This window comes from Sebastes fasciatus, chromosome 15, assembly GCF_043250625.1.
Source record: "Sebastes fasciatus isolate fSebFas1 chromosome 15, fSebFas1.pri, whole genome shotgun sequence".
Classification (NCBI taxonomy): domain Eukaryota; kingdom Metazoa; phylum Chordata; class Actinopteri; order Perciformes; family Sebastidae; genus Sebastes; species Sebastes fasciatus.
Window position 1 is genome coordinate 2,076,243 of NC_133809.1, and position 14,902 is coordinate 2,091,144.

Below are 14,902 nucleotides of genomic sequence, written 5' to 3' on the forward strand. Positions count from 1 at the left end.
TAGACTGTACCGTTCCAGCGCTTTGCATTGTGGGATACAGTAAGCGAGGTAGACTGGTCCAATGCATACTGGAGATTTTACTTTTGTTTGCATACTACCTCTTTTCCAAATCAGTACGTACTAGTATAGTACGAGGTTTAGAATACAGTCATTGAGAAGGTGATGGAAGAGGAAGAGATGATGAGAAAGGAAGGAAGAAGAAACAGGAGCAGAGAGGTGGGGAGAGATGATGACAAGAGGAGGGAAGATGAAGCATGAGAAGGAGGAGAAAGGTAGAAGATGGGATGAGGAAGAGGTGATGAGAAATAAGAAGTAAGGGTGGAGTAGAGGAAGATGAGGAAACAGAGGAGGAGGAGTGTGAAGAGTAGACGAGAAGGAGAGAGGGTAAGGAGGAGGAAGAGGAGGAGAGGGGAGGTTACGCATATCAGCACCTCTCACGTCCGTCCGGCCTCACAAATGGAAATGAGAGAAATGCACACCGGCCTCATTACATTCATCCCCACTGAGGGGCTCGGCTGGGACTAATACCTGGAGTAGAGAGGTGAAGTGCAGTATCAAGGCCCCGTATAATGTCCCCAGATAGCAGATCAGGCTAATACGTGGAACACTAACCTGCTTCTCCGCCGCCGTCTTCGCTTCCTGCTGTGAGCCGCTCCGCCCTCTCCTCCCCTTCTCCTCCTGCTTCGCCCGCCGAGCATCCGCCTCTCCTCGCCGCCGCCCCCCCTCCTCCCTATCTGCCTCTCTCATCGCCGAGCAGTTAATTTTGGGATTAATACGCGTGGCGGTGGTGGCTGGCTCTTTTGAGGGATTTGTAGCGGAGCTGCAGACACTTATCTTGGTCATTACGGCGCCCATATTGGATTCAAGCGTTTTAGTATCTGCCAAACATTCGGCTGCGGAGGAGTCTATCGGGGCGACACGCGCCCGGGGATTAAGATAAGGAGGCCCCTCATTACGACTCCTCTCCTCCTGCGGCGCGCTGACACTCGCAGCGGCCGCGACTTCTCCTCCAGCGACATCACAGAGGAGGTACGGGTCCTCACCTCGCCTCTCTTCCTCGCCGCCAGAGGACACGGGAGGAGGAGAGGAAGGGTTGTCAGCTTTTGGTTCAGAGCCGGGCCTCCGGAGGGAGGCGGAGACGCTGTTTGAGGGCGAGGAGGTGGAAAAGGAGCTGTAATAAGGCTCCTCTGTGGGGCTGGATCCTTGGAAATACAGGTGATCCAGGTCTCTGTCCAACTCCTTTGAGGGGGACAGGTAGCTCAGACTATCACCTGCTTCTGAACAAGGCAGGTAAGCTAGACTGTGATTCAGTTCATAGTCAGGGTCCAGGGAGGACAAATACTCCACATCGTCCTTCAGCATGAAGCGCCGTGGTTTCTTGGTGAGCACCATGCTGTAGCAGAGAGGCGGGCCCAGGTAGACCTCCTCCGTACAGGCCTCAAACAGGGTCACTTCGTCCCTGATGTCTGGGCTCGGGGGCAGGGATAGCGAGGGGCTAGTCGGCTCCCCGGCGTGGCTACCGGCGGCAAACTTCAAATCAAGAGCACATCTGTTGGAGTCAAGGCCAGGAGAGGAGTGTCTGGGAGACGGAGGAGAGTTTGTTATGTGTAGTCTGGTGCTTGTGAAGAGCTCGGGGCTGAGGCCGGGGCTGGGGGTGGTTCTGGGGCCGGGGCTGGGGGTGCGGAGGCCTTGTGTCGGCGTGGCGTAAGACGGGATGCTGTAGGGCGCCGGAGAGGAGCTCTTGTCCTCGGAGCACTGGCTGACCTCGCCACAGTCGCTGTCATGGGAGGAGATAGACAGGTAGGAGTAGAAGTCTCCCTTACGGAGGTGGAGAGGCCGGTGGGAGTGTTCCAGGACCTGAAGGAGGAGGAGGAGGAGGAGGAGGAGGAAGAGGAGGAGCAGGAGGAGGAGGAGGAAGAGGAGGAGGAGGAGGAGGAGGAGGAGGAGGAGGAGGAAGGAGAAAGTTTGTAAAGATTTAGTTTTAGTTTTTCCTTATCTGAATCCAAGGCCCGAAGGGAGACAAATCTGTGAGTTTGAGTTTTATAAATAAAAATGAGCTGAGTGGGTTTGTTGGTTCATCTGATTGTGGACAAACAATTAAATGAATGAAATCCACTTTTAGTATATATCTTTTTATTTTATTTAGTTTCATTTAATTTAATTTTTAATATGATGTAAACATAACAGGGTTGTCAATCAAATATTTAATCGCGATTAATCGAACATTTTTTATCTGTTCTAAATGAACCTTAAAGGGAGATTTGTCTAGTATTTAATCCTCTTATCAACATGGGAGTGGACAAATATGCTGCTTTATGCAAATGTATGTATATATTTATTATTGTAAATTTTGTTTTAATGGAATTTGTATTTCTATTCTGGTCCAGTTTATGTCTTTTGTCATGTTATTTTATATTTGAAAAGTTCTTTAATAGTTCTTTGATCTTTAGGTTGTAGCGGCTCAGTTTTAAAGCTAGAGTGAAGATACTGGTATCATATAAAACTATAAAACCTGATGAATCCATCGGTACCAACCATGTCATACTAGCTTGTCATGAAGGAGGTTAAATAACGCTCCAAATTTACACTAAATTTTGGCGAGGAAAAACTGTCATGTCCATTTTCAAAGGTGTCCCTTGACCTCTGACCTCCAGATGTGTGAATGAAAATGGGCTGCATTTTACCATGTTCTGATTGGAGCATATTGTTTTATGCTAAATGCAGTACCTGTGAGGGTTTCTGGATCAATATCTGTCATTGTTTTGTGTTGTTAACTGATTTACAATAATAAATATATACATACATTTACATAAAGCAGCATATTTGTCCACTCCCATGTTGATAAGAGGATTAAATACTTGATGAATCTCCCTTTAAGGTACATTTTGATCAGATTAATCCAGATTAAATATTTGAATGGATAGACAGTCCTGATTTCAACACAATCACCAAGCCATCCAGGAAACCATCGAGTGTTCATTTGCATATTAAAACATTTTGAGTGTATTTATATTTTACACTTTTACAAGAGGAGCAAACTTTTCTGCCCGATTTCAGAAATAAAATGAAGACTGAGAACTGATTAGCTTTTAGATTACTTCACTCGCAAAAGAGAAATTAGTCATTACGTCCTAAAAGTTATGATCTGTGATGCGATTTATTGAATTACTCCAACTCAGTGAACAAGATAACTTTTTGCTACTTTTGGATTCGTTTGCCCTCAAAATGTACCGAATACGTCGAGGTCAAACGGGACTTTAATGTTCTTTCACTTATTATCTGCAGCCATATTCAACTCTTATTTTAATGAGGGTTTAATGAGGGTTTTGCATTTGCAATATAACAACATTAGCATGTTTTCTCTGTAATAAAATCCATACCATGTCGACTGTTTTATGATTCATTGTGTACCTTGTCTCTGATCTGTGCTAGCGGTGCAGGACTCTGGTCTGGAACGGACCCTCTGTTGTCGGTCTGGTTCGGGTCTTCAGGCTGACTCTCTTTGCTCTTCAGTGCAACCGAGGTCATGTCAATAATCTCCATCACAAAGTCGTGCACGTTCTCCTTCCTGCCGTCGTCTACGCAGCGTGGGCGGAGGGAGGACGGCGAGGGGAGGTGGCTGCAGCAGGACGAGTGAGAACTGTGAGAACTGTGGCGTTTTTTGGGAGGCAGGGACGATTCTTTGTCTCTGACTTCCCTCCTCGTCTCCTCCGTCACGAAAGAGGAGAATTTGAACTTTTCCTGGCTGGTGATGGCCTTCCGTCCCCCGGCTGCTGCTGGCCTGCCGCCCGGCGAGGCATCGTGGGATCTGCAGTCGTCGACGGGCGAGAGGGAAGGAGGCGAGGGGAGGGAGGCGCTGTGGCAGGGCAGCTCCCCTCTCAGCTGTCCCACTAAAGACGAGCCACGCTTGGACAGGAAGGGGAGGAGCTCGCAGGAAGTGGATTCTGTTTTCACTATCAAGTCGCCGACATCCTCAACCGACTCTCCTGTTTTGGCGAACACGTACGTCTCCCTCACCGACTCTCCTTTCTTCGTGAACACGCTGGACTCCTCTCGGAGGAGCTCGTCGTCCTCGTCTTTCCCTTTCAAGCAGCTCTGGTCCACATTCCCGTTCTCCACGTCGTCCACAAACTGGCTGATGTAGCTTCTCGTTGCGTTCCTCCGGTTCTCCTCATCTTCCTCCTGCTCGTTCTGATCTCTCTTGTTGTTACCACTGTTAGTGTTGGTTTCTATTAGTTTTGAGCGGTTCTGAAAGCAGTGCTGCTCCTTGTTCTGAGAGGAGGAGGAGGTGGAGGAGGAGGAGATGAAGGTGGAGGACAGGTTGGGCCCACACTGCAGCTCGTCCCGGAGGCCTGCCTCTGTTTTAGAAGACGACGAGGTTCGAGGAGTTCGGATCCAGCTCTGCAGCTCCCTCTTCATGTACTCCAGCCCCAGAACGTACGACCCCTCCATCTCCTCTTCATCGTCATCCTCCTCGTTACCAGAGGAGCTACCGCTCAACCTCTCCTCCTCTTCGTCCTCTCCGTCCCGAACGCCGAGCTCCTCCTCGGTGAGCGTGAGCGTGGAGGAAGACAGAAGGTCGCTGTCGTCCTCGTCTTCATCCGTGCACGCCGACGTACAGGAGACGTTCACCACCAGGCTCAAGCTCGCCGCGTCCGCTTCATCCATCCCAGCTCGGCTGTTTCCGTGGCAACGCTTCCTATAAGAGCTCGAGTTGGCGTTGGCTGCCGCGACGGGATCCAGGAAGAGGTGGCGCTGATTTCTGAGCATCGCGAAATCTTCAGAGCCTAGAGACGAGTCCTCGGTGCTGCTCAGCTCCGTCAGCGACGCCGTCGCAGAGCTCTCGTTGATCAGGGACGGCGGTCCTTTACGCGAACAGCCAGATATCCCGGAAAGGGGTGCGTGACGACCGCCGAGGGAGGGCGAGGCGGGGAGTCTGCTCTGCTGCAGGGAGCTGCTCCGGAGCGTCATGTCAGAAACACTGCGGGTCATTTGTGCCGCCAGAGGACTCTGGATGTTCTCTAAGCGCTTCAGGAGGTCCAGAGTTCTCCGGCTCAGCTCTCCAGAGGACGCTTCTCCTTGCACACTTTGGTTGTTCTTCTCCTCTTCTGGTTCACCTCCTCCCACCTCCCTGCTCTGTCCCAGGTCCAGCTCCCCGAGGCTGGCCAGGCTGCCTCCCGTCTCCTCGGCGCTACGACACGGGACCAGGCAGCTCTCCAGGGAGGCGCTACGCTGCAGCTGGTCCTTGGAGGGGAATAACTCCCCTCCCAGAGCCAGCATGGACTCCAGAGAGGAGCTCTGAGACAGAACCGGACTGGAGGCCCGGCGGCTGAGAGCAGGAGGAGTCTCCAAACCGCTCAACTGGTCCACTCTGAACTCTGTGATGTCCACGCCTCCCACCTCAAAGTCAGAGTCGGAGTCAGCGGGAGTCAGGATTCCTCGCCCGTTGATGAGGATCTCAACCGCCTCACCTCCTCCCCTCCTGGGCCTCCTCCTCTTCTCCTCTTCTCTGTTTCTTCTCATTTCATCCCTCCTCCATCCTTTCTCCTTCACATTCTCCTCCTTCTTGCTTCTTTGGTTGTACCTGGTGACATTGTCTTTGTGCAGAGCCAAATGATGCTTCTGTTCCTCCTCGTCCTCCTCCTCCTCCTCCTCTTCTCCCTGATCCACCTCCTCCTCTCCCTGGATATCTGAGGTCGTCGTCGTTGTCTCCGTGTCTCCTGTATCGCTAACGATCCCGCTCTCGCTCTCGGACCGCCGACTCCTCGCCGACTGGCCGCTTCCTCTGCCGCTCTCCCTCTCGTTCTCCCCGTCCCGGCATCCGACGTTTCCCCGTCGGCCGTTTGACGTCAAACCTCCCAGGAGGTCCGGGAGGGACTCGATGGAGGAGAAGGAGGAGTCCTTACTCAGGCTCTTCAGCAGGAGGTGCTGTTTGCGTTTCCCTGATTTGGTTTTGTGCATCGAGGAGGAAGAGAGAGGAAACTGAGGCTGTTTGTAGAGTTCCACAGTGTGGAGGCTGTACACCTGGTAGATGTTGTTGTTGTTAGGAGGAAGAGTTTGGTAGATCACACTGGGCTGAACCTCTGATGAAGATCCACCCCTCATCATCTCAGGACTCTGATTGGCTGGGACGCTGGTTCCAGTCCCGTCCGGTTGATTCCCGTTGGACAGTCTGGTGTCCGAAGGCAGGTATGGTTCTGAGTGGAGGTCGTGCATAAGGTCGTGGTCTGGTACTTCTTGTGGATCCAGCTCTGTGATTGTCATATCGGTTTCATCCCATTCCCACGAGTCATCTGGCGGCGGGGCCACGGGACCGACCGGGACCGGGCTGATCTGGCGGAGGTCGACTAGACCCGGTTCCAGAACGCTCCCAGGAACCTGCACACAGAAGGGAAGAAAGAAAGAACAAAATTGTTCAGAGAGGATAAAGAGGAATCGTGTCGGCTCAGCTGCTAAAGCACAAACCATGAATGAACCACAACGTCCGAGGTTTTAATCCTGCTGCATGTTCAACCTCTCCTCTCTCCCTCTTGCTATGTCGCCAAAAAGTCTTAAAAAGACTAAAATCAAGTGTCCTCTGAATGAACAAATACAGAGTGCATCAAGGGTCATAACTGAATGCAAATACAGAACATTTAACTGTATATGAAGGCCTGTTATAGCTTGACCAGTATGGTACAGTATAGGTGATACAACAATGATAAGAACGGGGGGGGAATACCCAAGAAAAGACGAAGAGAACAAGGTGACGTACAGAGTTTGACAGGATACGAGACAAACCAAACAAAACCAAACAAAACCAAACAAAACCAAAAAAAGGATGAAATAATAGTCATAAGAATTCTATTAATAACATCTTAAATAAATCTAAAAATATAATAATAATAAATATAATACCAAATAATATATAAAATAATAATAATAATAATAATAATAATAATAATAATAATAATAAACCAGCACAAACTCAATAGGGTTCTGCACCTTTGGGGCTTGAACTAAATAATAATAAAATTTTGTATATATTTAAAAAAAAAGATATATCTATATATATATAAATTATATTATTATAAAATAATATGCAATAAATAAAATATTAAAATAATGAATATAAAATAAATGAGTAGTTATTTAGCTATTGCAGTAAGGAGAAACTTCCATACTTCAGTAGTTATTTCAACCCAAACCACCATCTTTTCCTAAACCTAACTAAGTAGTTTCCTGTGAAGTTTATTTTGAAAAGACTGTATGCATGTAACAAGCGGTGATTGACACGTGTTGCTGGACATTTGTCGGAAAACACACAACAAATGAGGAATAACTTTTTGTAAGATATAATACGAGGTTATGGATATGAGGATACGGTAACTCCCGTCATAAAAGACATGTATCTCCATGATACCTTACAACCCAAACACCCCGATCCAACAGCAAGTTTATCATATTAAAGGAATGGTTCAACATCACATGTCGGTACAGAGATGGAACTAAAATGTGATGAAACTACAATATACTGTTCATTTAGTGAGATTACATTTCAACCCTCCAAGGCCACTAAATCCTGCACAAACTCTGCGTCTCCAAAGTCTCAGCTCTCAGCATCAGGAACATCTGGACCAACAGTTTACGGAGGAAACACACCGACATGTTGCTGCATGGAGTCTGGGTGGGAAATTACCGCCGCTGTTCCACTGCTAAATTGTTCTGCCCTGCCAGCTTGACAGCGCTGCCTCTTTGGCAGGTACCCAACAACCCTTTAGAGTTATTCCCTGCTTTTAAAAAAGAAAATGTGTTTTTTGAAGCGGCGGTGGCGACCAGGAGTCACCTCACCTCCCTCCCTCTGAGGTCATAAAAACTGCCCGCAAATTCAGCTGTAAACTGTTACGAAATTATAGAAATGAGATAAATTACAGATATAAATTATATACAAGGTTTTCGTGGGTCATCAAATACTCGATTTGATTGGATTAGGCTGATTGATGGCCTCTCCCCTTGCTGCTGAATGTGTTTTTGAATGCGTCTGCAGTGGCAAAAAACCCAGTTCAGTCATTACCCCCATCTCCCCTATCAGCACGAGGGGAATAAACACAAATCTAATAGAAATTCATTACACAGAGCCATATCCGCACACACACACACACACACACACACACACGGAGCCAACTAGTTTATTAGATTAATAGGCTATGAATGGCTAATACGAATTACCCCCCTCTCTTGTTAACGAGACGCGGAGCAATTTGTATAATTATGTCTGTGGAAGGGAAGAATTCCTGTGTCTAAGCATATTTTTAGACAGCCGAGCTTTCTGAAGGCTTTTGATTACGTATTTACTTTGGGGTTTTCAGCTCCGTGCTCTTTCTCTCTCAGAAGTCGTTTCTGAATAATTCATCGCTTTGTTCCGGAGCGGAATAATTTGTGTTGAGATTTATGAGCAATTGCTTTGGGGTGGGCTGATTTTACTCTTTTCTTTTTTTGTTTAAATGATCACAGAACGTGTTCTGTCAGAGTCGGGGTGTCAGTGTGTCTCTTTCAAACGGCGGCGAGATGGCGCTCTCTCTGAAAGGAAGGACACGGGATTTTTCCAACACGTCTTTTTTAAAGAGTTCGGTGCCAAAACAAGAAACATCTGAGGAAACATAACCTCTCCTCCTACAAAATAAAACACTTTAAATGATAATAGAGAAAGCCGCTCTTCTTCTTTAACAACAACACACTTCTGGACGGGATCCTCTGGATTTTAGATTCCATTAAAGCTCCGTCTCAACCGGCCGTTTGGCCTCACATTAAGCTGATCATTAAACTCTGTTTCAGGAGTTTCCTAGAAATTAGTGTCAGGAACATGAAACAAGACGTAATTAGACAGACCGCTCCACCAGAATCAGGAAATTACACTCGCTTCAAGGGATATTTTGAAACTTATCGATTTAAGACTCGATAATTGCCTCAATGTCTTGTTAACATGGAGTTTCAGCAGTGCAGTAATGAACACCAACATATAGCATTTAATATTTTAAATTCTGTCCACCTTAACACAGCAAGGATTAACAGTGTCGTACCTTAAAGATCGAATGTAAACTAATTAATGGGATAGAAAAAGGAGATTTAATTTTGCATTTGTAACTCACAGGCTGTATATAAGAAGTGGCTGTAGTCATCGTGACGTCACCCGTTGGTTTGGGGACTACGGTTTTGAAGCCTCGAGTTCGGCATTTTGGCTGTTACCATGTTGCTTTTTTAGAACCAGACGTGACACGAGAGGGCGGAGCTAAATACAACCAAACGCTGAATAAGACATTTTTTAGGCGACCAAAATGTTCTGATTGACTCTGATGAAGTGAAAACAGACTGTGAAAGGGTTAAAGTTGTAAGACGAAAAACACGGACAACTCCCAGACCGGACAACGCCGTGGTAGCAACCTGTCAATCACAAGGTAGCCTCGCCCTAAAGCATCCCCTGCTTTATGGTCTATCTGACTCTAAATGGGACCATCATTAACTAAATGAACATCATGCTGTATTGAAGAAGACTTGAAACTAGAGATTGAGACCATAAACTCATGTTTACAATGTTTACTGAGGTAATAAATCAAGAGAGAAGTAGACTCATTTTCTCATAGACTTCTATACAATCAGACCAGAGGAGGCGCCCCCTGCTGGCCGGTAGAGAGAATGCAAGTTTAAGGCACTTTTCAGACCCGGAGGTTGCATCCTAGGAAAACTAAAACCTACCTACTGTATCGGAGTGATGATATCTGTTGACACTGCAGAGAAGGTCGTAGAAGTTGTAATGGTCAATGCTCTAAAGTGTCAACACACTGATGATTTATCTATTCTGTGACGGCCGGCGGTCGAGGAAAGATCATGAGGTCATTAAAGGGTTCATCCTCTGGGAAGCAGGAAGTGGAATCACACACTTTATGTTAATCTGCCTCACAAGGAGCTGCATGAGAAACAGGTGTAAACTACCTGTTCTCCAGCGTTTCCTCCTGTGGTTCTCCTGGTGAGTGTGTGTGGTGTTTACCTCCACCTCCCTCTGTTTACCGCCGTAATCGCAGCCGGCTGACACTGTTTGTGTGTGTTTGTGTGTGTTTGTGTGTGTGTGTTTGTGTGTTTGTTTGTTTGTGTGCATGTGAGGGACCTGTGCAGTGTTTTTTTTTTTTTGGGGTGAAAACAGGAAACTTTTTCCCATTAGCTCTGGTTTGACTGCTCCCATTTGTTAGCATAGCATCTGCTGGAAGGCCCAAGGAGAGCGGAGCTATCTAGCAGCGTCTGGGTGATTATTCATGTGGCGGAGCTCCTCCAGGAGCTGCTGCCGCTGCTCCGCTCTCTGCCGGCTCTCTGCTGTACCGCTTGTCAGAGAGCTGAGGGAGCCCGGCGTCACCGCTCCCATTCAGAATGAATAGCAGCGCTCAGATAAATCACCTCTCCATGCAGAGTGGAGGAGCAGACAGGAACGCTTTGAATGTAATTGCAAAACGGTGAATGAAAACCTCCATATGTTGCTCATAACTCCCGCTCTAAAATATATTTCATAATCGGGAGGAAAGTGTTCTAAAATATAATTTCCATATATTACATTTGACTAACAGGTGAACCTTCATCACCCACAACACCCTGCGGGTTTAATTTAGACTCATTTACATGGAATCAAAGATAAAACAGGATCCTTCATGTGCTTTATGAAGACAATACACATGTAGGACAAGAAGAGAAGAATCTCAGAACAACGAGTCTGATCAAGATGTCCCAACGACTACTCCCCTGATATTCATGATCCTCAATCGTTTTGGTAAATAATCGAATTTGCTTTCTTGCAGAAAGTTAAATGAAGAGCGTGACATCGCTCTTAAATATAAAGCTGTTATTGATCTTCTTCCTCTTTCTCTCTGCAAGAACAAAGGCATTTTTGAGTTGTTGAGTTTTTCAGTTTGTTACGTAAAAAAAATAAATAATCACATGCAGTTTGGGGGCAAGTCATAGTCAAGCGCCACTTTAGCGCCACTAATTTCTTTAATGCATTGAAGTAACTTGTGATTTTTAGCTCTCTCTCTCTATATATATATACATATGATACTAGAAAACCTGAGGAATCCATTGGTTCCAACCATGTCATAGTAGTTCTTTGATTTTTAGGTTGTAGTTCTAAAGCTGCTCAGTTTTAAAGCTCAAAAACACACACAAAAATAATCTTCAAAATAATAAAATAAATTTAAAAAATGGAAAAAAAGTATTAAAAATACAAAAAAGAAATAAAAAAAAAATCTAAAAATAAAACTTTAAAAATATATATATAAACAAAAAAACTATATATATATATATATATATATATATATATAAAACATGCAGGAGACAAATCTTAAACACACATAAAAACAGGCTTAATGAAGCAGGAATAATGAACAGATTGAACTGATCTTTTGGGGCGTCTTTGAGGGTGAGTTTAACAGATTTTGCAAAACAACTAGAAGCAAATTTGCAGCAATTTGTTGAGTTGTTTTCACAGTTTAGTGTATTTTTGCGTTGTTCGTGCGGTTATCTTTGCAGGGATAAATAAAGTTGCATTGAATTAAGTTGAATCAAAAACCATCAATATATGATGTTTTTAAACGTAAACTAAAAACCCATCTATTTAGTCTGGCTTTTATGTAGTGTTTTATAATTTTAAAGTTTTATTGTTTATACTTATTTTATTTGTCATCATTATTATAGTGTTTATTTTACTCTACTTTGTTTAATCAACATTTTATTGCTGATCATTATCTCTTCTATTCTATTTTATTTTATTTTAATACAATTTGCTTATTTTGTGTAGTTTCATAATTTGTATTTATTTATTTGTATTGTTATTTGCATTTTATTAATCCTTTATTATCTTAAATACCCATCTCTTATTGCTTTCTTATTCAATGAACTCTTATATTGGTTGTTTTGGTGCATTAGTCTCTAAATCCAGTTGTAACACTCAAAGCGTCTTTAAGCGCGGTGAGTGGTGGCTCATTTATGAACGTGGAATATTAGTGAGAATCAGTTAATAATTCTGCTGAACATGTGCCGAGACTCTCTCTCTCCTCTCTCTAGTACATTCACACATAAACACACACTCACACACAATGTAGAGGAGGAGAAGACAAATAACAGAGGCCAGACACTCTGACCTCGCTGCCTGGCTGGAGAGTAATTTCACTTCTACTGGAGATGGGAGAGGAATAAAGAGAGAGAGAGAGAGAGAGAGAGAGAGAGAGAGAGAGAGAGAGAGAGGGAGAGAGGGGGGGATGAAGTGTAGAGAGAGAAAGAAGCAGAGAGGCATATATCTGGCTGGTTTAGCTTATAAATGAACACTTCTGCTCAGTGATAAAACGATTGTCCTCTCCTGGTCTGTGTGTGTGTGTGTGTGTGTGTGTATGTGTGTGCGTGTGTGTGTGTGTGTGTGTGTGTGTGTGTGTGCGTGTGCTTGAGAGAGTGTTTGTGTAAATGAGTCTGCTCGCTTTCCTATAAATGGCTGCCGGTGTGCATGTTTCCACCGGCTGATGTTTATGTGTGATTGTTTCTGCATGTATGAAAACAAATTCTGTTACTGACCAAATCTGCACGTGTGTGAACTACAGGGCTGTTAATCAATTAACATATTTAATCAGGAATAATCGCATTTTTTTATCAGTTCTAAATGTACCTTAAAGGGAGATTTGTCAGGTATTTAATCCTCTTATCAACATGGGAGTGGACAAATATGCTGCTTTATGCAAATGTATGTATATGTTTATTATTGTAAATCAATTAACAACACAAATCAATGACAGATATTGTCCAGAAACCCTCACAGGTACTGCATTTAGCATAAAACAATATGCTCCAAATCACAACATGGCAAACTGCAACCCATTTACATTCACATATCTGGAGGTCAGAGGTCAAGGGAGCCCTTTGAAAATGGACATGACAGTTTTTTCCTCGCCACAATTTAGCGTAACTTTGCAGCGTTATTTAACCTCCTTCATGACCAGCTAGTATGACATGGTTGGTACCGATGGATTCATCAGGTTTCTAGTTTCATGTGATACCAGTATCTCCACTCTAGCTTTAAAACTGAGCTGCTACAACCTAAAAATCCCAAGTTGTGTTAGTTTTGTAGTAAAATATTTCCATTAAAGGTAGTATTTACCTCTCTCTCTTTCCTCCCACACCCCTCCCTGCCCTCCCTCCCTCCCTCCCTCTGAGCTCTTAACACGTCGCTATCCGTCAATTAATTGCTGGCAATCAATAAATTGTCCCGTCGTGTGTGTGTGTGTGTGTGTGTGTGTGTGTGTGTGTGTGTGCTCTCAAATGCACATGACACGTGTCTCTACATGCATTTATGTAACACAATATATATGTACTTATGTCAGTGTGGTTTTATGCTTATATAAGTGTGATATTTGTCTCTGCAGAACGCCTTGACCTTACATTCAAATGCACTCCTCCTTCCATCTCTATAGAACTTTATTCATCACTATTAGAAATATCCATAACAGCTCACATCAGGTGAATAACGCACTCATCTCTCTCTCTCATTCTACTGTCTCTGAGCCTCGATCGGCTCCTTCACGACCGATATTCCTCTAAACACCCGCGTCGTCCGGTCTTTCACGTCCTCACATGCCGAGCTGTCATCCTGCAGCGAGCGGCTCGTACCTGAGACGTGGAACCTGAAGCGGTTCATTGGCTGACGACGTTCTAATAAGACAGACCGTTTGGCGCCGTCGCCGTCGTGCCGGCAGACTACGCCCGGTGTTCTGATATGCAAACTGTCAACGTGTTAAAAATCTCATTTGCCAGGTTTTCTCTCTGTTTGTGGAGGAGGAGGTGGCAGACAGAGAAACACTGCTTCTGTGACACTGAGCGCTCCGGAGAACTAACAGATTAGTTTTATCAACCGGCTGCTTGTTGGACTGATTCAGAATGGAGCCGTCGTACGAAGCTTCAGCCTCTGAAGGCTTTACAAGTCTAAACAGAAACAGATAGTCTGGTTGGATATCAGTCCACTATCCCATCCATCTCATCAGAACAACTACAGGACATTATCATTATGACATTATCAAAATATAATGGACACAATGAAATGCAATTTACTTTTTGGCCTTTCTTTGAGAGAGACATTGATAGTTGTGAAAGGGAGAGAGAGAGAGAGAGAGAGAGGATGATGCAGCAAAGGGCCGCGAGTGTAAAGCCTCGGCCACACCAGGAACGTCAGCGGCGCGTGGCGGCTGCGTTACCTGTTGTTTTTTATTTCGGCGTCCGTGTTAACAGGTTAGAGCAGCCACACTGCAGGCGTGAGGCTCGGCTGTGTGTCAACTGCGTCTCTTCCAGAGATTCAAGGTCTCGCCTATTTTTGACGCGAGCCGCGCGGTTCACAGCAACAACAGACAGTGAAAGTGATCTATTGACTTCATATTGACATCATACCAGCAACATTTCTACAGTTTACATGTCTAAACATCTGTAGAAAATGTTACGGAGATGAAAAAACAAGTAAAGATTTATTTTTAAATCAACACTTCCTGTTTTCATTTAAAAATGAAAAGTCCTGTGAACAGAATTCCTTCATTTGTTAACACGAGGCTTTTATTCTGAAATATGTGCCAGACAGTGTTGTAGAACATGCAGTGACTTGCAGAGCTCCATAAATGAATATAGTACGGGATACAGGGTTTTAATTGTGGATTATTATTATTATTATTTACAAATTACCTCACGTTTCTTAACCTTTCTCTGTCTAAAATAAAAGTAAATGACATTTATAATGAAATGAAATGGACATTATGAAAGGCAAACTCAATGTAGAAAGAGCTGACAACAGCAGAAACGCAGCTGTCGTGAACACCCAACGCGTGAATCACGCAGCCGCCAAGCGACGTAGCTGCCA

At 44.8% G+C, this 14,902-nt stretch overlaps 1 protein-coding gene across 2 annotated transcripts in view; it reads right to left on the reverse strand.

The window, feature by feature from the left end:
* akap6 (A kinase (PRKA) anchor protein 6) overlaps positions 1-14,902 on the reverse strand; it is a 420,277-nt gene that overhangs the window by 209,373 nt on the left and 196,002 nt on the right. For both annotated transcript variants that reach the window (XR_012597348.1, XM_074661221.1), the window contains exons 20-21: positions 3,412-6,378; positions 613-1,857 (exon numbers count right to left, since the gene is read on the reverse strand). Coding sequence is in view for 1 of the 2 variants with exons in the window: in XM_074661221.1 (XP_074517322.1) it covers positions 613-1,857; positions 3,412-6,378 (4,212 nt within the window). In the remaining variant the exon portion in view is untranslated. The remainder of the gene's footprint in view (positions 1-612; positions 1,858-3,411; positions 6,379-14,902) is intronic.